At 40.2% G+C, this 26967-nt stretch overlaps 1 protein-coding gene across 1 annotated transcript in view; it reads left to right on the top strand.

Moving 5' to 3' along the window:
* Positions 1-26967, top strand: part of CCDC6 (coiled-coil domain containing 6) — a 71760-nt gene that overhangs the window by 41982 nt on the left and 2811 nt on the right. Inside the window, exons 4-8 of the mRNA XM_089683165.1 lie at positions 7951-8054; positions 11379-11539; positions 19611-19767; positions 21238-21338; positions 24960-25084. Coding sequence (XP_089539291.1) covers positions 7951-8054; positions 11379-11539; positions 19611-19767; positions 21238-21338; positions 24960-25084 — 648 coding nt within the window. The remainder of the gene's footprint in view (positions 1-7950; positions 8055-11378; positions 11540-19610; positions 19768-21237; positions 21339-24959; positions 25085-26967) is intronic.

Here is a 26967-nt window from a genome sequence, read left to right as displayed (position 1 = left end):
AAACTTCACATAGGTGCAATCCAGGTGGCCCCCAACTTCACCACCACTCACTGGATGGAGTTGACTCCTTGTTTCTACCAAGCAAGTAAAAAAGAAAAAAGCCCTGTATCACCCTCCTGGCACCGGTTCCACTGTTCTTCTTTGGTTAGACACATACACACCCCACACCCCTACACCTTGGTAAAAAAGAGAGGAGAAAAAGGCAGAGCCTCTTTCAGAGGATGTAAGTGCATCCGCCCGTGTTTTTTATTCAATAAACAGTACTTTACAATGGAAAGTTTCTCCTTTCTTTGGCAGGAATTAACTCACTGGTTGAAACCCAACTCTTTTCTACCAAAAAGGCAAAATCTTTCATTGAATGAAAAAAAATCTGAAGTTTACAGCACAAAGAATTGGGTTATATAAAGGTTAGGCAGGAATGGTAACCAACAACCAAACAAACTAAGAAAAATAAAATAAAAAATACCGATCATGAAATATGAATAAAAACCTGTACAGGGTATATATCTGCCTGCTGCTGGGGAAAAGCAGCCAGTCATCACCACTTTATGGAGAGAGCAAGTCTACCACAGGAGAGGTAATGCGTGTGTGTCTGAGTAATACATGTATCTATACTAGAAATAGAGAGAGAGAGAATAAATGTACAGTCTATATATGGGGCCATGCCAAACCCATCCCATCTAGGTGCAGGTATCCACAGATTGCAACCAGCAATCCCATATGTTATTGTATTTGCTGGGACAGCCTCTATTTACATTTTATCATTTTCTTCAAAGGTAAAATATTGTTAATGTCCGCCATCCACTCCTCCAATGTTGGAGGAAGTGCCTGTATGCAATGGCAGGCTACCAATTTCCTGGAACTAGACAATGTTTCATGTAAAAAAGAAGTAAAGTACCTATCAGCTTCTGAATCAGGGATTATTCCCAATAAGCATGGTTTTGGATCCAGGGGTAGAGGGGAACCCATATGGTCATGTACAAAATGATTACCTGGGTCCAAAATCCATTTATCCGTGGGCATTGACATATCAAATGGGCAGATGTGCCCGGGGATATATGGCATTTAGGAAAATAAGAATCCCTGTCAGTTTTAATTTGTGCAAGTTGAGTTGTGGTGAGATATGCTCTATTCACAATGTAGAGTTGGGTAAGACAGTCAGGCATCCGAAGTGAAACCTTTTTGCAGTTGTCTAGGACTTCTTCTCTTCCCATTTCTCATAGTCAATAGCCCCAATGTCTGTTACCCATCGGGATTTGAGAGAGTAGGCTAGAGCAGAGGCATCTGGGGTGAGAAGAAGATCATACAGAGAAGGGATCAATTTGCAGGGGTTATTCCCCATATAGCACATCCAGTAAAGATGATGTGAGGGCTGGGATGCCATTAGTGATTTGAAACATTAGGGCATGTCGTACCTGAATGTAATGGAATAGCATAAAGTTTGGGAGAGGGAACTGCTTTGGGACCTCAAATGTCTTTTAGTGTCCCATTGGCTATTACATGGGAGAGGAGGTATACGTCTCTAGAGATCAACAACTTGTGGTCGGTTAAGAGTTTGGGAAACAGCTGCTTGGACCAAAGTGGGGTGTCCATATGAAACTGTGGGGCTTTGAGCTGGGAGATGGAGAGATCCCAAATTAATTTATAATGGAAAGCTATCCATTTTAGTGGAGGACTGTGTAGTAGATCCCGCACACCTCTAATAATATCACAGAATGGGTGTAAACTGGATGGAATTTCTGGGTCTGATACCAAAGCACAGAAGCTTTCCCTATCTGTTTTACCAATATGGGAAAGTTGGGCAGCCAAATAATAAAGGCTAAGATCTTGGAGGGCCTTGCCTCCCAAAGGGGTGGAATTTTTAAGTAAACGCCATGCTGGTTTATATGTGCTGCTGCCCCAAACAAAAGATTTCAAGGCTCATGTCCATAGTCTTAAAGTACCTTTTAATGGGATATAGACTGGGGAGTGCCAAAGAATTATAAAGGATTTTGGGCAATAGGACCATTTTTAGCAGCCCAATTCTACCCATAACTCCCAATGGCGATCTAGATGCTCGTACACTTAGATATTTTATAGTGTTAACACGTTCTAGTGGCAAGGAGGCTTGGGCAGCAGAAGGGGGAAGCAGTCAATAGGAAGAATTTGAGATTTATCTGAAACTTTAATTTTTTTTTTTTTACCTTCATTGTTCAGAAGAGCTCATGGTCCAAGCGGCTCTCTATTTCAACGCAAAATTAAAGGAGATAGAAGAGGGGACAATGTTATTTATTACAGTATTATCACTTAGAATATTCAAACACGTTGAAAATGCAAGTTAAAATTTTGTTCCTAAATACTTGTTGATCTGCAGTACCTTATCTGTATGTAATATAATCCATGTACCATCTTAATGTCTACCTCTACGTTAGAGGGGTGTGATGAAGAAGCTGCTACTCTCTGGTGAAAGTAATGTGCTCATTCCCTTACAGGAATTCTCTGTAGGGATTTTTTCCATACCTTGACATCTGGGTTGTACTATTGTATTTATGTCCCTCCTTAATCCTCCCTGTCTTCTGCTCATTTATCAGACACTTTACTAAGTGAGAACAGGGCAGAACTGGGCTGCCACATTCTGTGCAGTGAGGGAGTTGTAAAGGCCTACTACACCTGAGCTGTGCAGCCGAAGAAACTGAAATCCTCAGGTCCTGCACTGTGCACAGCACTCGGGAGACCTGGAAAAGCTACAAAACACAAGTGTGCTTGCATTTTTTTTAATTTGCAGTTTGAGTCCATGCACACGGGGCTTAAAAAAAACACTAGTTTCCTTGACCGTTCCCTTGACCAAGCACATAGAGTGTTTGTTTTTGTACAGGCATTTAGGAACATTTTAGCTTTTACTTTTTTTTTTTTTTTTCTTTTTCCTGCCACTAAATGCTGAGCTTAAGGCTCCATGCGCACTGGGAGTTTTAATAACACTGGTAACATTAGCTGTGTACAGTTTTTTTTTTTTTTGTTTTTTTTTAGCGGTTAGCTACTTTTTTTTTTTTAGCTCCAAAAAGTCAAACGCCGTTTTGCCACGTTTTTCAGAGTTGGAGTGTTTTTACAGCTAGAAAACTCCTCTAGAAACCCACTAGTTCTGGGTTTTTTTTCCTGCCAAAAACCGCTGATTACAGTCTGTGTGCATGGACACATAGGATAACATGCTGGGGAGTTTACTGGCTGTAGAAAAAAATGCCAAAAGACTCAAATATGTCTCTAAACATCCTAATTAGCATTTACACATGGGACAACTTTGAGCTGCTTCTACAGGCAAAACACAACACTCCTCTAGAAGCAGCGGGTTTTTTTTTCTTTTAAGCCAATGTGCATGAACCTTAGGCTCCATGCACACTGGGCTTAAAAAAAAAAAAAAAAAACCCAAACCGCCAGTTTCCTTGCAAGAAAACCATGCTGCGATAGTACACGGTTTAGGAGCCTTTAGACTTCTGCCAGAAAGCTCCAGTCACAAAAAGTCCTGCCTCTAAACACTGAGCTTAAAATATGTCTCTAAATAGGCAAAACACACAACTCCTGTAGAAGCAGAGATTTTTAAGCCAGTGTGCATGGAGCCTTAGAGTGCTTGCAGAAAAAGCAAAAAAAACTCTCTGCTTTAGTAGCTTCAGTAAGCTGGCCACTAGGAGGCGATATATTCTGTTTCTCTACAAACTCCTGCCTTGGAGGTACAGAAGTGGTTCTAAAGTTAAAATGTTTTTTTTACCTTTTTATGTATAGAATGCATTAAGGTAGAAAATGTTTTAGGACTTGCTTTGATGACCCCCCCCCCCCCCCATCTAAACACTTGCCTCACTCCTGGATCGATCCAGGAGGGGCAGACCGCGCCAGCAGGAAATACCAGAGGAGGAGGTTCTGGGCTGCTCTGTACACAGAGCAGGTAATTCTATCATGTTTGTTATTTTAGTAAAAAAACTGACTTTAGAACTGCTTTAAGTGTGTGCTACAGTGTTACATCAGTGGTTTATTAGTGGTTTGTGTTGCATGTTGGGTAGAACATGCTTTCACATGTCTAGCATCTCAACAAAACTATTTTGGTAACCAGGGGCAGACTGCTGCAAGTGTTTAACTTTACTGTCACATTGCAATGACAAGCCTTCTGACAGGTAAGCTTGGACACATTGGGTAGTTTGAAGCTCGTTACTGAGCCCTGCCCCACATTCCTATTCACCCATCACAATGATTGTCAGCCTTACTGGTGAAGAGAAATAACATGACAAGCTTCAGCACTGTTAGAAAGTGTTTCTGCTTTTTTACTTGTAGCAGTTTGCCTTCTTCCCCTCCCCCTCTGTGACAGGATCTCTTTAAATAAATTGCTTAAATCTAATTCTAAACATTGTGTTAAAGGCAGGGTTTGTAACATAAACCTTTGCTGTCATTGCTGACTTCCTGACAATGCTAGCTGACTTATTTAGTATCGGGTCTAAAGTTAAAATGTTTTTTACCTTTTTATGTATAGAATGCATTAAGGTAGAAAACTTTTTAGGACTTGCTTTGACGACCCCCCATCTAAACACTTGCCTCACTTTAGACTCAGACCTTGAATAAGCATGCAAGAACTGAAGCCAGAACCTGTTATCTACACACTTGTTCCACATCTGTGACCCTGGGAATGAAAGCTATTTTGGATGTTCAGGACAGCTAGGCAATTCATATTTTCAGAAGAGCAGGTCACCAATAGCAACTGCCTTATTTCTTTTAGTACAGATTTTCTTTGCTTAATATTGGAATGGAAGAGTGTTTTCTGTATCCATAGAATACTGCTTGGCCTCTGTCTGACTTTGTTTTTTAGGGGAGTAATTGTCTCTCGCATAACAACTGCATACTCCTGTGAGACAGGGAATCCTCTGGTGTTCTGTGCTGCAGGACTCCATATAAAATGCTTCCGTGCTCAAAAGGTGCTCTTCAAAAAACGAGCATGCCTCTTGCCAAAATGAAATTATCTCCGGCTACAGAGATCAAACAAGCATGTGCATCATAACCCCAGGCTGGCACTCACTGTCAAACCACCAGAGATTTCCAATCCCAGTGGATGCAATTTTTTGGGGGAAACTCATCGGGTGGAGTCTGTGAGATCATCGCGCACCACCGTGCATGCTGAGACAGTGGCCAGACGGTTGTATAGTGTTGTACACTGACTATTATGCTCACCTGATTGTAAGTGCAATACGTTTTAATAAACCGTTTTTAATCATACTGCACTATGAGGCGTCTCCTTGTTTAACCCTTCTATATTATCATGATGAGCAGCACTGGAGATTAGAAGTAGATTCTTGGTGGGACCACAAAACGTTTTGTTGAATGCAGCCATTTCTTTGGTGGTTTAACAAAGTGCCAGCCTGGCGTTGTTATGCACATACTTGTTTGATCTCTATAGCCTGAGATCGTTTCATTTTGGTAAGAGGCTTGCTTGGTGTTTGAAGTGCACCTTTTGAATACGGAAGCACTTTATATGAAGTCCTGCAGCACAGAGCACGATTCATTTTGGAACTTTAAATCAATTCATGAATAAAAATTCATGTACAAAATATAACTTTATATATTTCATGTTTTCACTGATTTTATAGATAGAGCGAGAGAGGTGGATACACTTATATAGACACATGGTATTTATTTACCTGTATGTATTTTATTTAAAGGGACCGCGCACTGTATATTTAGATTGAAACAATTTAGTATTTAGATTAATCAGTTGCAGCAGTTCACATTTCATAGGGTTTGGTTGGTCAAAGCACAGATAATGTTTTGTTATTTAATCCTCTGGTGTTGAGTTCTGCAACCAAAAGCAGACACAAGAGTCGCTGAATCCATTTCAGGTATAGGTTGTTGTTTTTTTTACTGTGACCTATTAAGTTGCCAGGTTGCTACAAAGTCTAAAGCAGGTGTGCTAAACCAGTGGCCCATGGGCTGCTTGCGGCCCAAGACTGCTATGAATGCGGCCCAACACAAACTGTGAAGTTACTTAAAAATTATGATTTTTTTTTTTTTTTTTTTTTGTCTCTTTACTTTTATAAATGTTATCTTTCCAAAGAAAAATCCCCCGCTTTTTACAATCATGCCTTTATTACCAGTTTTCATCGGCACGTGCATTTTGTGAGCAAATATTTTCAAGGATGAAACACACGGGGCAAAATTAGAACCAAAATATCTGGTGAGCACCTTGAGAATTCATTGAGAATTGCAACTATATCCATCCAACCAGATATTGATGCATTCGTTTATCCAAAGCAGTGTCAAATATCGTGCTAGTTTTACATTGCTTTCTTTTACTTTTAGAATTAAAAAAATTACAAAAAATTAAGTTCTTTATTACTCAGGTACCTTTATCGATTTCAGTGATTAGTTAACTTGTGATCTGCCCGACTTTTTCTGCTCAACTATTCTTATTAGTGTATTTAATGTGTGGCCCAAGATCATTCTTTTTCCAATGTGGTCCAAGTTAGACACCCCTGGTCTAAAGCATGCAAACTAAATGTTTTTTTAATTATACACTATATAAGTGCAATTTTTGATACAGCTTTTCAAAACACAAGACCTCTTATAAGCTTAATAAAAGGAAGTTTTATAAATCCAAAAACCCAGAATTGTCGAAACTCCAGGAGAACAGTACATGATGGTGGTGGTGGGGGAGGGGGTAAACAAAAGAAAATTATTGATGGTCCCGGGGGAGTGGAAACCACACACATTCAGGCACTATCGGAAGTACAGGTTATTTCTACCAGTTGCGGGAGTGAAAGGAACTGTGGGAGAGCACTGGTAGGGTGAGTAAAACCGGGTTGGGCCTAACCCTTGCAAAGACACTGTTGCTTTGCCCATCATGTGTAAGGTGGCCGTGTCTCTTTTTAAAGCAGAGTTCCACTCGACCTATCAAAAAATAAATGTCAGCAGCTACTAAAACTGTAGCTGCTGACTTTTAAAAAAACAGCCACTTACCTGTCTCGGTCCTGTGGTGTGTCCCCCCACAGCTCGTTTCACCGGCCATCCTGTATTCCAGGAGGCCAGCATCTTCACTGTGTGCACCTGGCTGTGATAGCTTGTGGCTTCACAGCCGGATACCCAATGTGCATGCGCGAGTAGTGCTGCACTTCGTGAATGGTCCTGTAGTCTTCTGGGACCTGTCATGTGTCCCAAAAGACTACAGGGAGGGAGGACACCTTCTGTTTCCAATCGCCCAGGCGATTGGACCGGAAGTGGGAGCGGGATCCTTTCAAATTCGGGTACTCGCTCCCCCCTACTCCCCAAAGGTGCCAATCCTTAATGGGGAGCGGGGGAGCAGTCCTTAACATGAAATTTCCCCTTTTGGGTGGAGCTCCGCTTTAATGTTTTTCTTGCTAAAGGATTTTCAGGCCAAATGTTATTCACATTCCTCTTGTAGTAAGGACCATCAATACTGCCTCCTGGTTTGGCTGATGTTCTGCTTGGCAGGTGTAACATCATACCATTTATAAATTTCAACTGTTTTAGCAGTTTGGAGTTTTTGATTAAAATATTCCTTTCTATATTTTTATGAAAAAATATAGATTGTGTTTGAGAGATTTCTCTTCACTTCCTGTTTTGTCTGACACTCATCACTTGGACAAGAAGTGAGGGAATCTTCTAATGGGACACGGACAAATAAAACCCTGAAGGCGGTTCCAGCCCTTCTGCACACTGAATGTGTGCTGTGTATACCTCCTTAAAGGCTAGGTTCCTCTTCACTTCTTTTTTTCGTCAGGTAGGCAGAAAGCAAAGGATTTCTAACATTTTTCCACTCTCTCCAAAGCTGAAAAAAAAAAAGTTGTGCCTGGAGTTGATTTTGAAAGATTTTATTTTGTGTCAATTTATTTACTGAATCTGAACATCTGGTTTAATCTTGTCCCATTTTGCACAGCTCTTGCACAAGTTCATTTTCTAACTGAAATCTTTTTATGCACTCAGCTAAGGCGTGAGAAAATCGACCTTGAAAATACATTGGAGCAAGAGCAAGAGGCACTAGTAAATCGTCTATGGAAAAGGATGGACAAACTTGAAGCTGAGAAACGGTATGTGTGCGACATCTCTAAAATGTCTGAAAACATGAGTTAACTCTTCCTGTTGTAAATATAAATATTAAAATTGCCAGTAAAGAAAAAAGCAGATGGCATTGCTTTACTGCGTGTGTTGGTGCACCAAAAATGATTGTTTAATTAACCACTTGAGTACCAGCCTGTAATATCTGTTAACCAGGCCATTTTTCTCCTGTCATTGCTGTGATAGTTTAAAAATTACGCAGTCATTATCCACTTCCCATCCATAGGATGTACTGAAACCTCAACCATGATCTTGGTATCAACATTCTATGGGTGTTACTGTAAAAGTGATCTGAGCAGCTTTACAGTCACCCAATCACTTTTATAGGGTGCCAAGGGACCCCTTCCCTCCGGTGCCGTCATTCCCAGGCTCTCCTGTGCTATTGGAGAGCTCGAGACCACCTCACTTGGTCGGGGTGGCTACAAACAGAGAAGAAGGGACATCCGGTTTTTTCCCCTTTTCTGTGACAAATGGAGCCTGGAGTGACATGTTTTACAGCCTTTCTGGTTTACTAGCTGTTACTAGCGAGGCAATCATCTGATCAAAACCAATCTTTTTGATCAGATGCTTTTGAGGGCAGAGGAGAGATCAGGGGTCTGAGTACATGTCACTGCCCATGCTATCAAAAGGGATGTTGTTCATCCTTTGTGATAGCAATAACGTTGATCAAAAACTAAATAAATTTAAAGAACCATGTTTATAGAAAGTAAATGCATAACATAAACATTTTTTAATGCGCTTCCATTTCCTTGTACTCATGCGCAAATTTAAACATGCACGTAGGTCCTGCATGCATATGTAAGTGGTAAATGCACCCATATGTGAGGTATTGCCTGAAATGTGCAAAAGAGCGCATTAATTTTAGCACCAGAGCTCACATTTTTACTCTAAACGTGTAACCTGTAAAGGCTGTTAAAGCGTCGCCTTTTGAGATTTTTTTGTTTTATTTACTTGTCACATCATCCTTTTATATTTTACCAAAAATATTACATTCTATTGTTTGTGTGTGCACTGAAATGCATTTAGGTGTATCTTTCCTGAAAATCTACATTTGACGAACGGCTGCGCAAACATTGTGCCGCATAAAAATTTGCAATAACCACCATTTTATTCATAAGTGCCTCCGCTTTCAGAAAATGTATGGGGGTTCTAAGTAAGAGAAAAAAAGAGTGCTGATTTTAACATGTATGAGAGAAATGCTAGAATTGGCACTTACTGGAAGTGGTTAAAGACTGAACTAATTTTAGATAATTTTTGAGACCGCTTTCTTTTGGTGGCATTTAATAACCGCTGTGCGTTTTGTGTGGTGTTTGTTTGGTGGTTTTTTTTTTTTTGTTTTCTTCTTTTTTTTCATTGAATGAAGAGGAAAAAAAGTTTTTCCTTCATTATAAACATTTAAAAAATTTCACATCAGCACAAATGCCTCGAATGAAAATTTTCAACAACTTTTTGGAAATGGACATGCTGGTATTTAGGTGGTCAAACAGTGGTAATGGTGCACTAGATACAGTGCATTATTAAATGTACAGATTGTAGGCAGAGGAAGGAGATGAAGGGGTTAATGTAGAGGTCAAGTACAGTGGGAGGATTAAGAGGGGTTAATATACAGGTCAAATTCTGAGGCAGGTTGGAGCTCAAATGTACAGGAGGGAAGGAGAAGTAAATGGGGGGGGGATGGATAAAAGTGATCCCACAATAAAAACCTCTCACCCCCAATCTGCTGCTCCCTGTGATTGATTCATCCATTCATTGTGAGAGGAAGGGGGTAGGCTCTCCAATGTCAACAGTATTACTGTTTGCATATGTGATCATTGTGATTGTTCATCTTAATGATTACAAGGTGCAAATCTGCTCAGATCAGCTCTGTATACTGTCTTTATACAGCCATTAACAGGTGTTCTGGCCACTCTAGGGTGATTTCTGAAGTGCCATTCATAGATGTTTCCCACATGAATGTATGGTGGTAGTGAAGTGGTTAATGTTTTAAAGGGAGTGCCGTTAAAGCCAATCATGCACAGGCTGATAAATAGAGATGATGTATACATCAGGCTTTATCAGCCATATCAGGTTTAAAAAAAAAAAAAGTGTCAAAGCTATAAAGACTAAGATGCTCATTTTGTAAAGTAGCTTTTCTGCTGCTTAAAATGTAAGTATGAGTGTGATTTACAAATGTCCTTAGAATTTTGTTTGTCTTACTGCAGCGAATGATTGTCATATCATTCTGGCCCCACTCTGGGTGGTCCATACTGCTGTACTGAGTGGCACTCACAAAATTAGTGAGCACCATTTAGTGCATCGGTAATGACTGCTGCAAGAGCAGAAAAGAACCTGTGATACCATTGGACTGCCCAGAAGGCCCATGGGGAAAAGTTTTCGTCTATGTATAACATAAGTTATTTTATTTGTAAATAAACTTGACAAGCTTAGTACCAGGAATATAATTTGAGTGTTGTAGTAAACTGCAAAAAGAAAAACTAACAAGTCTTCACCCTGCAGGTAAAGAGCATAATGTGCTAGTATGCTTTGCTCTCTCAATGGACAGGATGCCGTCCATTGAGAGCGCAGTGCACATGTGCCAGTGACATCACTGGCTGCTATACAAGTAAACTGAATGCACACTTAGGGAATATTCCCTGTACCTACAGGTAAGCCTTAGTTATAGGCTTACCTGTAGGTGTAAATAAACAAAGACTTTACTACGACTTTAACAGTTACAGTGATTGCTCATCCACACAGGCACAGAGGACTGTACAGCGCGAAGAGCCTTTAGTTTCTGGAGCAGCATGCAGTCAGCCTTTGTTAGTCAATAGAGGTGAAGCAGCTGTAGAACTTGCTTCCCAGATCCAGAGCTATTGGAATTGCCTAATGCTTGCCCTGTTGGACAGCTCGCTTGGTGAGCAGGCTTTTCAGGCCAAGCATCGAGTGCTTATATGTGCACGGCCCCGATCGAACACGGTCTTTGGGGTCATGCACCCATACCCATCAAACTCAGATTTTCTCCTTCCGCCAACAAGAGGTTTGTCGGGAAGTCAATATTTGGCCCTCATAATTCATGTAGATCATTGATTCAAAGTATTGAAGCCAGTGGGTCATTTCAGAGCCTTCAAATGTAATTTAAAAAAAAAAAAAAGTCTAGCCCTTTTACATATACAAAAGGGAGAAGAAAAAAAAGATTTTATTAAACAAAAGAAAATACATTCTCTTAGACAAATGTTCATTTACAGGGCCTGACCTATTACTTATTGCATGTGTAAAGCTTGGATGTCAAATTTCATGGCAGCAACTTCTCTTTTTAGAATTTTACAAGAGAAATTAGACCAGCCTGTGTCTGCCCCACCATCACCACGAGACATATCAATGGAAATAGACTCTCCGGAAAACATGATGAGACATATACGATTCCTAAAGAATGAAGTAGAGAGGCTAAAGAAGCAACTAAGGGCTGCTCAGTTACAGCGTAAGTGAACATCTCTAGTTATACATGCCCTTTGCTGTTGGCAAACTCCAGCCAATTTGTATAGCAGAATATTGTTTTTTTAACTTAGAAACTGCTGTAATCACTACATGTTACAAGTTGTATCCGACCTTTCTCTTCCAGTATTTTTATTACAATTCAATATATTAAAGCACACGTAGTTGAACAGATCATTGACATGTATAAAAATGTCAGCTACATGGGGTGAGTTACAAAGCAAAATAAGAATAATACACATGGTATAATACCCATAGGATGCATCTGTAGTTAAATGTATGTAATATCTAGTATTTTCCTATAGAATAAAGGAAGTGTTTGCCTATTCAATCCTTCTGCAATCAAGGCTCTATGAATTATTACACTAGCCAGTGGTTATCATACAGCAGTGTTAAATAAGCCGTAACATACAAATTTGTACAAGACCTTTCTAATGAGAGAGAAAAGATAATGGCCCAGGACCTGTTACCCTGCAACCTTTTTTAGTGCCCAGTGTCTCCATTGCGTCATAATTGATGGCACTGCATACTCAGAACAGAATAGTGTATGCTCCTGTAACATGTGACTTAAGCGGTTTTCTTTCTACTTAAGTGATACTATAGTCTTGTTTGTTGTGTTTTTGTTTTTTTTTTAAATTAACATGTCAAACTTACCTGCTCTGTGCAGTGGATTTGCACAGAACCGCCCTGATTCTCCTCTATGCAATGCATGAAAGTTAAAAAACCTTGAGCCTTTAAAAACACTTTACAAATTGCTCAGCTATGCCATAATTGGCTACTCGCCTTTTCAATTTCTTTGTGTGTTTGAAAGTTAGAGAAGTCTTCAAAGTTAGAGGGAAGGATACAAAGTGATTTTTTTTTTTTTTAAATATCTTTATTTTATTCCATTTTAATACATATAAAAAAGGGAAAATGAACAACTTTGAGATCACAGTTAAAGGGGAACTCTGGGATAAGCCTAAAAAAGTACCTGTTAACAGTTTTGTGTAGGGGAGTGTACTAACATTTTGAAAATCCTTACCATTTAGGAGAGAAGTTTAATTTTCATGATCTTATCTCTGTAATTCAAAAGATAACCGCATCTGCTCTGCCAAGGAGGAGGAGTAACAGCAGGGATTACATACTCTTTCCTCTCTGCAGTAAAAGGAAACAGTTACTATCACCCACAGGGAATTATAACGAATTTGGGCAGGTACTCTAGGCCTGTACATGTTGACAAGGCCGCTGCAAGGATTTTTGTTTACATAGGCAAAAGTGTATTTTGGTGCCCAGTCTTCCCGCTGCCACTCTCCCCTACCTTTAAAAAAAGACCTTCATTAATAGTCAGGGACTGCATAGCAACCAGCAACTGTTGAGGCAATGAACGCTTTGGTGATAAGTACATAATGTACAATATAGTGTATAAAATGCAGGAGTCTGTAAGGCAGAGTGCAGGGATTGGGGATGTGCAATGTACAGGGTGTTGCCGTCAGTATCGGGTTTAGAAGAGATAATGCAGACTGCAGGGATCCATGGTGTGTAATGTAATATATTCAAAGATCAGGAGTATGTAACGCACTGAGGGCTGTAGTCAGTTTCAGGTTTAGGAGTATATGACACACAGACAGCAGGGTCCAGGAGTATGTAATGCACCGTATGCAGGGGACAGGATTGTGTAATGCATAGTCAGGAGAACAAAACAAAAAGAGTGCAGACGTCAAGAGCGTGTAACGCACAGTGTAGGGGTAAGCAGAGTGCATAATTCCCCCCTCCCCCACTTTACCCTTTCAGCCCAAACGCAGTGCAGTTGCATGCACTGGATAGCATGGTACAGTAGTACCATGCAATCCAGTGGCTGTGCATCTTATGGAATGCAGTTGCGTCTTGAGGACTCGCAAATAAAATTAACAAGGTACGGGGCAGCCAGCTGTCACCAGTGCTCACACTAGCGTGCCCCTGCCCAGAAAGGCACTGGGTTCTGCTTCCGTATTCTGCTGTAATTCACCGGGACCGTGCTGGGATTACTTGTAAGAATCAATGCTGAATCCCAAAACAGAACCCAGTGCCTTACCGGGCAAGGATGCGCTAGTGTAGACTGTTGGGAAGTATGGGAACAGACAGGTAGTTCAAAAATCCGAATCCCCGGCAGGTGGCTGGGGATTCGGATTTTACTACCCACCTTACCCTCCCCCCCATTCTGGCACTCACAGGCTGCTGCCTAAGCCACCTTATGCTGGCACCGACCCTGCATGTTGAATGTGTCTGAGGGTCTCAGTCCGCCCACCACTGCAAGTGGGGCTGTATTACAGCAATACTTCCTGGAGAAGAACTACAGAAGGGATCTGCCAACACCAGTGGCTGCAGCAATAGGAGACATAGCAGCCACTGAATTATAGGCTGCAGCAATAGGAGACATAGCAGCCACTGAATTATAGGCTGCAGCAATAGGAGACATAGCAGCCACTGGTTTTAGAAACTGGAAACTAAAGACTATTAACTATTTCAGAGCAACTACTGAGTGAACCAGAAGATGAATGGCATATTCAGTGAAGGTAGGAAATCAGTAAGTACATTTTCCCCGGAGTTCTGCTTTAAGGCAGAGATTTAAATAACAATGGTAGGAATATATAAGAATCCCTAAAATTACTAATTGTTGAAATACAGAATAGAAGTGGAAGGAAGTAAGCAGAGTGAATAAAAGGGAAAAATTGGCGCGGGGGAGAGCAACTGTGTGGCAAGTTTCAGCACTGCCCACGAGTTCCACTAGTGTTTTTATATTCTTCCATATTGGTAAAATCTATCCATTGAAATTGAAAGAGAATTTTCTCCAGTGTTTTAATGTTGCTTATTGAACTAAACAATTGTAGATGGGTGTGACTTTTCCCATAGGGCAGGTATACATGCACATGCAGCATTTTACCAAACTGATAATGATCAACCTCTTGTGAAGCTTGAAGGGTATGTTGTTATGATGTAGTAAAAAGAAAGCAGGGCCTATTGGGCAGTTTTCAAAGTTTAACTGATTGTGAGATGATTTGGAGGCACCAAGGCAGAACCAACAGGGGAAAAGAAGTAGTTTGTGTCAAGAGTAGCCATAGTTTGTTTTTATGATGTCTACACCAGTCAATAATGTGAGCATAATGAATAGCTGTGTGGTATATTTTGATATCTGGTAGGGCCAGGTCTCCTTCAGTCTTGAATTTGTGTAGTATAGCTTTTTATTCTGGGTGTTTTTTTGTTTTTTTTGCCCCAAACAAATGCAAGCAATGATTGAGGGTTAAAGATTTTGTTTTGATCTACCTGTCCATAGATCAGTTCCTATATTGCAAAAGTATTGATTAGGTGCTTCAGTAAGGTTGCTAGGTGGATGAGTATCTACATTTATATAATGGAATACAGGTGTGGAAGAGATTTGAGGCTTGGGGTTTTCTTAATATTAAAGATCTCCATATTTCTGGAATTCTGACCGGTTTGGACCAGAAATTATTCAGGGTAGAAAGAAATAACACGGTTGTTTGCAATAGCAATCTTATGGTGCAGACTAATGATTCTATTTGATATTGGGGTTTGCCCTGATAGAGAGACCTAGCGGTTCAGGTGTCAATGGGAATACAATTGGAGATAAGGGGCAACCCGGCCTACTCCTTTTAGAAACGGTGAATGATCTGATAAGAGTCCATTAATGCAGAGCCTGCCAGAAGGGGTTATGGTAATATGCCATTATCCATTGTGATCCATGTTGTGGTGGCTCTTGCATCCCTCATAGGCATACAGCTCACCTGATTGAGGTGAATAATTTTCAGGAGACATAGACACAACAAATAATTTTGTGTTTTATATTAAGCAGGAAGATAGGTTGGTAGCTGAAACAGACTGTAGGCTCTTTACCTTATACCATTCGATACCATTTAGGCTTACATTATGTTTATTCTGAAAGAAGGTATTTTGTTAATTGCTTTAATAAAGTAAAGAGAGAAACTGTGAAAATAGTAATATGCAAGTGTGAACCCATCCAGACCTGGGGTTTTACCACCATTGATTTGTTTTAGTAGTTAGATCCAATTCCTGTAAGGTTATAGGATGTTTTAGAACTAAACTGGTTTGATCATCAAGGGTAGGAAGGTGGTTGTTAGAGGTATTTCCGTATGCGCTCAACTTAGTGATACAAAACCTAAAAAATGTTTTTTTTACCTTAATGCATTGAGGTAAAACATATTTTAAGTTCCCAGTTCTTCCCCTTTACACAGGGAAGGGGAAGAGAGGGGACAAGAGATCAGCGCTGTGCATGACTGCATCTCTTCTCCGCGCACTTCCTCTGCACACAGGGACTCAAACAGCAGCAGGCGCCATTGGCTATATCTTTATTGACTGGTGTAGACATCTGACACGAGTGTTTTCCCAATATTCAGTTAAACTTTTATAAAAGACACCGGTTTTGGATCGCTGTTGTCTGCGGGCATGAGCTGAAGAACTACCATACTGGTTACCATAAGGATCATCTCCAGCATGCCAATTTCACAGAATAGATCTATAATTTGTTGTTTCTGATGTTTAAGTGTGGTTCTCAGTTTTACAACTTGTCCTCCTGAGGATTTACAATGGAACCTGTGCTGTGCACAGCCATCCAAAGCAGTGTACACAAGCTGACAGGGAGAACTGTATTGTTTACGTACAGTTCTCCTCCCTCTCGGAGATGCTCGTGAATCAATGGCTATAATTTGTAGTAGGACAGAATCTGTCTTTTATTGAATGAATTTGATCTACATTAAAATGCTTTCTTGAAGAAAGGTATCTTTTGTCGAAGGAGGTCAGTTGCTATACGTTTTCAAGTATATTTTCGTCTTTTTATGATTTAAAGATAACATTTTTTATTTAAGACATGGAGAGAAACTACTTGGATTTATATTAGAGATTCCAGTGAAAGGAAAGGGGTTAAGAAATATGGGGGAAAAGGGGGGTGGGAAGGGGAGTGGCTTTGTGCAAGTAAAGGGAAAAGAGTAAAATCTGATTTTGGGGAGGGTTTGATTCTCCCCAAATGAAAGCTTTATTTTTCACAGCTGTGCTACTGAAAAAGCAGTATGCATTCATAATGTGCAATGATCCTGCAGTTTACAATGAGCTTTGTCCTCTACCTGACTGGTACCTGGATATTGATTGATTTCTGGAGTGAGCTTCCATTCTTTTTCATTAACTTTTATATGAATATTATTCTCTCGGACTAGAGATTTTTGTCGGAGATTAGCTAATACTGTCATCATTCATGTGTACTAAAACCAACAAACCCCTATCTGGACATGACTTTGTTCATGATGAATGCCCCTTGATGATTTTATCTGCAGCATTTCATCTTGTTCATGTCCTTGTGTGCTTTGTTTTCTGGCATTTCCAAGAGATAAGAAAGGTTACCCTTTTTGTACTAATAAAATTGTGAATTCATGAATCGGCTCTGTTTTTTTCACAGCTAATCAGTTGCCTCTTTTCCTTAAAGCAATGAGCAACCTTGCTACAGGCATCATCCATTTATCACCTAAGACTTAGTCACTGCAATTATTCATCCTTCTTGGAAGTTTGTGGATAAGCCAGACCTCTAGATGCTGGTAGGGGGATCTTTCTTTTAGGCTTCATGCACACTGAGCGTTTTAATAAGGCAGGTAACGTTGGCTGTGTAAAGTCATGTTAAAAACGTGAGTTTTTCAGGGGTTTTTAGCATTTTTGTATTCGTGTTCAGCGGCGTTTTGTCACGTGTGTTTTTTTTTTTTTTTTGAGGTGGTGGTGTTTTTTTTTTTTTTTGGGGGGGGGGGACAAAAAATGTCCAAAAGTGCTGGTTTGCCGCAATTTTCAGCGTTCGTGTTTTTACAGCTAAAAAAACTCCCCTAGAAACCCACTAATTCTGGGTTTTTTCTCCAGCCAAAAAAACGCCCCTGCCAAAAAAACGTTGATTACAGTCTGTGTACTTGGACACATAGGATAACATGCTGGGGTGTTTACTGGCTGTAGAAAAGAATGTCAGCTGTAAAAATGTCCAGTGTGCATGAGGTCTAAATCTTCAGCACTTTATTAGCTTGGGGCAAGAATATTAGCTACATAGATGTAGGCCTGGCTGTCTTTGGGCAACCTATAGATATAAGTTGTTGCTGAAATTAGTGCTTTAATGTGTACAACTTTATAAACTGATTTTATATAGTGTTTGGATTGAGATATCTATATAGATAGATATACACACACTGTTTTAAGAGCATGCTAGGCATTCTAATGAGAGAGCCCAGCATTGTCTGCTAACCTGGTAAATTTGTTTATGTAATGGAAAACTGTGTGGAAAGAGGAGATGTCCCTTCTGTGACTTCTTTAACTGCTATTCAGGTCCACATCATAGGTTATTCACATCATTGCATTGTGAGCTTGGTGAAGAGCAGAATGACCTTAATAATGGCACCTGCTGAGCCGGTACCATTGGTAAATATGAAATATTTTTTTGCAGTAGCACTTACCTGGCTAAAAAGTTTAAAGTTTTTCAGGCCTAAACATAATGAATATAAACAAATATTCTAAAATTTCACTTTAAATCAAAAAAGTACAATTATACTGTAAGTTACTTAGCTCAACAAACATTTCTGCTTCAAGTGCATTAGGAATGGCTACTGGACACCTGATTTTAATACAGTTGTGTTTTTCTCTCAGTTCTTGTGTTATGGGAAGTCTGTACCTTTTTGGTCATACTGCTGCCTACAGGAAGATTGGGCACTGGCAAACATAACCTTTAGGTCAGTCCAAGATGGCTCCTCCTGCTACCAGTGTGTCTCAGATTTTTGCTCCTGTCCAAGGGAAATGGATAATTTTTTTTGTTTTTATGTTTATTCAGCTCTGCTTGAAAAAGCCTATCCATTTTTTATTTCCAATTAAGATTATTCCCTACATTGGTGCTAGAGGTGGTGTCTGTGATTGCAGCTGTCTGGCGTGACCTATCCTCCACTTTGGAGTGCTGTGATTGAACCCCACTAAACCACAAGTTGCAGGACTAGCCTAGAAGTGACCTTTGGGCACTGGTTTGTGTGCAACATACTTTTCCAGACACCATTCTGTGGTGTTTTTTTTTTTGTTTTTTTCTTCTGAATTTTAGACCTTTGCCACCAGTACATCAGTTCCTCAGCTCCAACCCTCTGATCTTAACACATAGATTAGCAGACCCAACCCTTCTCCTTTTTTGGAGTCTAAAATATAGATTTTTTTTTTTTCCTTCCTAGCTCCTGTGTCAGTTTGGTTTCAGGAAATCTATCCCAACCTAGCCTTGGAAAACCTCCAGAAAAAACATTGGTCTCTTTTAGGATCTTTGAGTCCAAACATTTTGCATGTTATACTGATCACTACCCTCCCAAGGCTTTTGAATTTGCTCCCCTGCATTCCGATTTCTCTCCTGGGTGCTGGCTCCATTGTTTGCCTCAGTGGACTCTCATGGTTCCCCCATTGATATACTCTTCTGTGAGGGAAACAGCCAACGTCTGATTATTGGAAATATATTCCGAATGGTCCAAATGTTTCAAGACTCAGCCAAGTTTTGCAGTGTCCCGCAGGCAACGTTAACCAGATTTCCTTTGGTTAAAGAAGCCAGAGCATATGCTCTTAAGTCCTCATTTGTTCAGGGAATTACCTATCTTTACACTGTTGCTTGAATGTCATGTGTTCGTTGACCACTCTCAGGGCCTGAAGAAAGAATATGAAGCTCTAAAACACGTAGCTACTGAGATATGTGGAGACATGCCTTTCATCTGTTAACCCAGTGAGTTGCCATTTGTATATTAATAAAGTGGATCATTTTAATGCTGAACTGTCCTAACTGAGCCTGCTGAAATTGATAGCAGAGGTAATGCTGGGTTATTCTGCAGTTTTTTTGTTTGTTTTTTTTGTGTTTTTTTTTTTTTGCCAATCCTCCTGTTGGTGGCAGTATAACTGGAGGTGAAGACTTTTGTGTTCTTAAATGGACACCAAGAAAAGGATCTTACAGTGAGTAAAAAAAAATCCTATATTACGCTGGGCTTTGTCAGTGCTATAATATTAGCTTAATGTCTGTTCATCATGTGCAGATACAGAGAAGATGGCCCAGTATTTGGAGGAAGAACGTCACATGAGGGAAGAAAACCTGCGACTTCAGAGGAAACTTCAGAGAGAAATGGAGAGACGAGAGGCCTTGTGCAGACAGCTGTCGGAAAGCGAGTCCAGCTTAGAAATGGATGATGAGAGGTCTTGTGGTTGATATACCTTTTTAATAAATAGTCATATTCCTGGTGGAATTTTTTTTCTTAGTTGACTTACAGCAAAATTAAAGTCCCCTGAGGGTCCTCAGGGCTTTTGCCATATAGTGAAAGTATGCACAACTTATCTCTCCAAAGCCTAGAGATAGCAGTGATGTCTGTTTTTTTGTTTTTTTTCAGTCTTCGTACTCAAGCACAGGCACTGCATCAGTAGAGGCCATCACATGCTCCGCTATACCCATAGGCACTGAGTATTTTGTGATGGAGTGGACACAGAGACAATGTTTCTCATTAACTTTGTATGAGACTCTGCTTTCCTTGTCGGCAGCCTGAGATCCTATATCAGCATCAAACATTTTTCCTTTATATAATATTTGTTTGTCCCTCAAATAAATGTTTGCCTACTGTCAGTCTCCACCTTCAGTACTTCTTATGCCGGCTATACATGGATAGAAATTCAACTAGTCCAGCAAGGAATGACCAAATTTCGATCCATGTATGGGGACAGTGGTTATACAGAAGTTGATCTACCGATTGATTTGGGCAACCACCTTGTCAGGTTTTTCCCAATCAATTTGTGCCACAGCATATAGCCCACAACGCTGTTCTGTGTATTCTGACAGTGGGAAAGATGTCCTGCTGCCCGAATATAATATCTTAGCAGGAGTGATTTAATGTGGATGGGGTGGTCTTTTTTTTTATTTATTTATTTTTATTTTTTGTTTTTCATCCCACTGGTCGAATAAAAAGACTAATGTATGGGCTGCCTAAGTCACTGATCAGATATAAAACTTAGGTGATAAGAGAGAATTAATCCAGAGATGGGCAACAAATAGTAAAAGGTCTGAGGGATAAAACTCATCACGAGAGACTTCAGAAATCTAATATGTACAGTCTGGAGGAAAGAAGTGAAAGCATTCGATATAGATCAAGGGGGTGAATAAGGTTCAGGAGGGCAGTATTTTCAATATGAACTTAAGATCAAGAGCACAGGCCATGACCTCAAAGTAGCACCGGAAATGTCAAAATTGATCCTAGAAAGTATTTTTTATTTTTTTATTTTTATTTTTTACTTTTAAACCACTAAAGTTTGATGGACTTCCAGCGGAGGTAGTGAGTCAGTTGACAGTAAGTAGATATATGCTTGGGGCAAACAAAGATTTTTACTCCAAGTAAAATAAAAAAAACTTGGTCTTTTTTTTTTTTCCCCCTGTTACTCTTCTATGTTTTTAGGCAAAACAAATGATATGTATAATTATTCAAAGACAAAGTATCAGAACTGTTTTATATCAGAATGACATCCCGGCATTAATAGAAGTGACAGCCCCTGTATTTCTCTAAACATGTTCTTTATAATCACCTGTTTTATCCATTTAGTTTTTAAATTGTACATTTATGTATTTATTATTTTTACTCTATGCCCAATGCTGCTGTAATAACTAATAATTTCTTTCTACAGGTATTTTAATGAGATGTCTGCACAAGGATTAAGACCACGTACTGTATCCAGTCCTATTCCCTACACCCCATCCCCAAGTTCCAGCCGGCCCATTTCTCCTGGTAATTTATTTTTTTTTTAGTTCTTCGACTATAATTATCACAAAGAAAAACACATGAAAGGCAAGACTATTATAATCGTATATTCCCTTGTCCATGTGACACAATTCAGATCTGGGGCAGTGAGACTAACCTTCGGAGACTGTGCCCCAGAACTAGATGTCAAAGAATGGGTTCTTTACTCATGACCTTTCCACATAGTGTTGCATTGTGCCAAATTCTCATGAACAGCAGTAGTATACTGTATATATACTAAAGAAGTCTTATTCACTGAAGGATTCACAAGGGATGTAAAAATATGGCTGACTGGGAGTTTCTTTACAAGCTTTTTCGGTAAGAAAGGCAGAGTAGGAATGGTTGACAGTCAGCTTTACAAGCTTTTTCCTTTAGCTAAGGGAGTGTTTGGACTGCAATCTTTTTGCTTATGAAAAGTTTCAGGCATGTACAAGGAAACCACACTGAGACCTGGAAGATGACGGCACAGATTAAGTTAAGTAGAGAAACATTTTGCAGCTGTTAAGATATTATAACAGATTGAATGATTTTTTTTTTCTCTTCTAAAGCTTTGCTTTACAACCATTCTTGCTTTTAGTCCTGTTGTATGCTGCAAAATATCGAACACAATGGCAAATATTTCATTAAATAAGTCTTAAAAATCTGCTGCCTGGCATGACTAACTCATTGCTGGCCTAGGAGCCAGCAACTGCACTTGTGCATCTTGCCACTCAAATATAATGGCCAACCTCTCTTGGAGGCCAAGAATTTGTATACATTCAGCAAAAAAGGAAGCCCCTATACTCAGCCATATGTATATCTTCTAGATTGTAAGCTCGAAAGAGCAGGGCCCTTGATCCCCTCATGTTTTGCATTGTATTGGTATTGTTCTGTCACATGTTCTGTCCCCCTTTGTAATGTACAGCGCTGAGTGAACTATTGGCGCTTTATAAATACTGTATAATAATAACAATAATAATATATTACCATAGGGTGCAATAGCATGAAATGCTGAATGGAGACATTTGCCTAAAGCCAATAAATAGGGATGTGCCAGTTGAACTAAAGAGTCTGTGCTCAGGGGACTTCAGTGATAGTGTTTTCACTCTCTCATTAACACCGAAACCAGGGAACTCCCACTGACAAATAGGCACCAAAATAAAAAAGAACACCACTCCGCATGTAGCATTTTTTACGATCACATTTAAATTTAAAAAGTGAGAGTGTCGCTCTTTCTTTTTTTGCGCTTTGTCTCCTGGAGGCCTAAAAATAAGATGGTAGGTCCATTGCACCCAGGGGTGGGGAACTATTCGGATGTAGTAGCCCGCTCTCATAATGAAGATGTGCCATCTGTGTTAGCAGTGTATAGTGTGTGTGTGTGTGTGTGTGTAATATAAGTACACACACACATGTCCATATATATTTGGACACAAGCACAATTCAAATGAATTTGAAGTGCAGACTTTTGGCTTTAATTCAAGGTGTTGAACATGAATGTCAAATACAAATTTTAGGAACTGCAACCATCTTTATACACAGTCCCTCCATTTTCAGGGTCTCAAATGTAATTGTACAAATTAATATAATCATAAATAAAATGTTCTTCTTTTTTAAATATTTTGTTGAGAATCCTTTTACTGGCAATAACTGCCTGACGTCTAGAACCCATGGACATTGCCAAAGACTGGGTTTTCTCCTTTATGATGCTTTGCCAGGTTTTAACTGCAGCTGTCTTCAGTTGTTCTTTGTGGGTCTTTCTGCCTTTTAGTTTTGCCTTCAGCAAGTGAAATGAATGCTCAATTGGGTTGAGATCACGTGATTTACTCAGCCATTACAGAGTATTCCACTTTTTTTTCCTTCAAAAGCTCCTGGGTTGCTTTTGCAGTGTGTTTTTGGATCATTGTCCATCTGTACTGTGAAGCATCCTCTAATTAACGTTGCTGCATCTGGGCTAACCGTATATCTCTAAACACTACAGAATTCAACTGGTTGCTTCTGTCTTCAACACCACCAATGACCCAGTACCACTGGAAACCATGCATGCCCATGCCATCACACTGCCTCCACCATATTTTACAGATGATGTTGTGTGCTTTGGATCATGAGCTGTTCCAAGCCTTCTCCACACTTTTTTTTTTTTCTTTCTTCCCGTCATTTTGGTACAGGTTAATCTTAGTTTCATCCATCCAAAGAATGCTTTTCCAGAACTGGTCTGGCTTTTTTAGATGTTTTTTGTCAAAGTCTAATTTGGCTTTTCTATGCTTCAGGCTTATGAATGGTTTGCACCTTGTGGTGAACCCTCTGTATTGGCTCTCATGATGTCTTCTCTTGATTGTAGACTTTTGACAATGATACGCCCACCTTCTGGAGAGTGTCCTTCACTTGTCTGGATGTTGTGAATGGGTTTTTCTTTACCATAGAGAGGATCCTGCGATCATCCACCACTGTTGTCTACCATGGACGTCCATGCCTATTTATGTTGCTGAGCTCACCAGTGTGTTCTTCTTTCCTCAGAATGTACCAAACTGTTGATTTGGCCACTCCTAATGTTGCCACTATCTCTTTGATGGATTTGTTTATGTTTTTAATCTTTACAAGGACCTGTTTTACTTGCATGGACAGCTCATTTGAATGCATGATGTAGGTTCACAGCAATAGATTCCAAATGAAAATACCACACTTAGAATCAACTCCAGACCTTTTACCTGCTTAAGGCTACGTTCACACTAGCCTTGTTAGCAAGCGACAGACATGCGTTTGGGAAGCGTTTTTACCATTTTCCAAACGCCTCGAAAAATTCTGCACATTGCAGCACATAGTGCTGTTTGGACGCCTCTGGTCGAGTCAGGAGGAGTTGAAGCCTCCTATTCAAGTCTATGGTGCCGCACCGCAAACGCCCGACCAGCGTTTGCGGTGCGGTTGCGGGACGTTAATACCATTCAAACTTCATTATAGGAGTTTGTGGGGTGTTTTTAAAACTTGGCAAACGCCTAGCAACCGCCGCTAAACTGCGCATGCGGCGGTATTGGAGCATTTGCGGAGCGGTAAAAATGCTCCGCAAACGCCGGACCAACGCTTGTCAAACGCTATAGGGGTGTTTGCAAGAGTTGGAAAAAAAAAAGTCAAATGTGAACGAGCTCTAATTGATGAAGAAATAACGAAGGAGTAGCCCACACTTGGCCTTGAAACTGCTTTTCATTCAATTGTCCAATTACTTTTGGTCTCTTGAAAAGGGGGATGGCTACTCCTAAACTGTAATTCCTAAACCCTTCCTCCAATTTGGATGTACATACCCTCAAATTAAACCTGCCCATATCCATTATATAACTATAGCGTGTGTGTGTGTGTGTGTGTGTGTGTGTGTGTGTGTGTGTGTATAGATAAAATATATATAGATAGAAATACTGTCAGAAGTGTATGCCACAGTATTTTGCAGAGAAAAGTAAGAAGGGATAGATGTGTATTTATGCCCTCACATGATATCTGTTCTTTATTGAACAGCCTTTATCCCTATATACATTTTTTTTTTCTTTCAATCCGTTCTTTGATCTAGTGTCGTCCACCATTATATAAACTATGTTTATAAAGATTGAGCTACCTGAATGTGATTAAACCAGTTTTGTATCCTAGGCTTGTCCTATGCAAGTCACAATGTGGGATTCACACCTCCAACCTCCCTCACTAGAGCTGGAATGTCTTACTTCAACTCTCCAGGTTTACATGTGCAGCACATGGGCTCATCCCACGGGATAACAGTAAGTACTCTAAAAAATTATAATGTCGCCTTCACTGTGCCAGTTACATTCATATAATTCTTCCCCTATGAGGAAACCAGGCTCATAAAATCACACCGGAATCTACTGTGTTCATTTATTTGAAACATTACATTCTTCACCTTGTCACACATTTAAAATAAACTTTTTGGGAAAAAACAACCAAACCTGTAATTGCTGACACTGGATCAAAATTTGTCCTGTTCAGTAGGGTCTGTCCAATTTTTCAATCCATGTATGGGCAGGGTGGATGTACAGAAGTAGATCTGTCGACTTCTGTACAACCACCCTGTCAATTTTTGCCGCTAGATCAACACCACAGGCTATAGCCTACAACGCTGATCAGTGTGTTCTCACGGTGGGGAAGTCTCCCTGCTATCAGAATGCAATAGCTCAGCAGGAGGATTCCTCCATCCACCTTGAATGGGAGAATCAAGTTTTTTTTTATTTATTTTTTTGTTCAACCCACATATGAACAAAAGTGACTCTTCAAGGGGCTAATATTAAGATCACAAAAGTCAAAGTGCAGTCAGAACTCCTGATCTGCATACATATGGGTCAGATAGTACTGTATTTATTCAGTATGAGAGTCAGACAACTAGTGTTTTGAGAGGTAGAGATCAGTAATGGTTGTCCCCATAAGTTCCAGTACAGGTTGCTTTAACCCATATATTGCACATGTACTCTAGATTATTGAATTCCTGAGAGGATCTGTAACACTGTTGGGAGGTGCAAAAATATGTCCTCACTGAAGGCTAGGGTCACACCCGTGCCCTGTGATGCATGTGTGTTGATGCACATTGCATTAGGACAACCCATTTTGAAGGTTTGGATGGGTTGAGTTTGACTGGGCCATCCAATGCACAAAGTTCACACCAAAGAAGTGCAAAACTCAAGAGCACCACAATGTATGGTAATAAGTTATGCCTTGTATGCTGCAGCCCATGTGCATTACCAGGGTGTTTTGGAGTGCCATTAAGAATGAATGACACCTCAGTGGAACTTCAGGAAAAACATAGCGCTTTCCTGTGCTTTAGGTACACACACATTCCTGCAGCTCACAGGTGTGAACAGAGCCTAAAAGGGTCCCTTTGACTGTAAAGAGGAGCAAATTTTATAGTACAATAATTATAAAATAAAGCAAAGTGAGCGCTCAAGAAAAAGCAGCTATTGCACTAAGGTAACCATAAAAAACCTCTGTCAAACAATAAATAAGAAGTGCAGCGCTAAATATAAGTTAGTAAATAAAAGTGACGAATTAAACTTAAAAAGTTCATAAAAGTTCATAAATAATGAAATGATAGTAATACAGGATCCCAACTGCAGCAGACCTCAGATGCTTGTGCTTGGAAGTTATAGTAAAATTGCGCACTCACCGGATGTGCATTGAATATGTGCATATAAATAAATCCACCACGGTCCACTTATGGGAGCGGGATATGCCAGGCGTATGGTAAACTTCCTTTTAGGTATGGAACAGCACAGCAGAATTTCTTGGGCTGGATAGGTGGTCTGCTCATCCAGAGGTCCCGTTTAAGGATGGATGGGTCTGCAGCCTGTGTTACAGGGATTCCCTACTCCTGGGTGCTTGGATGGGTCAGGATTATGAGAAGGCTCTGTAATTTAATAGCACTGTCCATAGCTCCACTAATTCAGCAACTGTAGAATCAAGAGCCTGGATGGAGCCCCGGATCTCCCTCTAGATGAGCGGACAGAGTTCAGCTCGGGATGTCGCCGCTTCCTTCTCACTGCTGCTCCGTCCATGAGCCGAATCCCAAACAGGCACTGAGAGATGCTGGGAGGAGAGAGCCGGAACTACCACTCCCAGCACCCCCTTGCAGCAGCCACAAGCCTTCAATCTGCGG

Source organism: Staurois parvus, unplaced genomic scaffold, assembly GCF_062004578.1.
Source record: "Staurois parvus isolate SC_StPar_1 unplaced genomic scaffold, SC_StPar_1.0 ptg000303l, whole genome shotgun sequence".
Classification (NCBI taxonomy): Eukaryota; Metazoa; Chordata; class Amphibia; order Anura; family Ranidae; genus Staurois; species Staurois parvus.
This window is presented reverse-complemented; position numbering and strand designations above follow the sequence as displayed.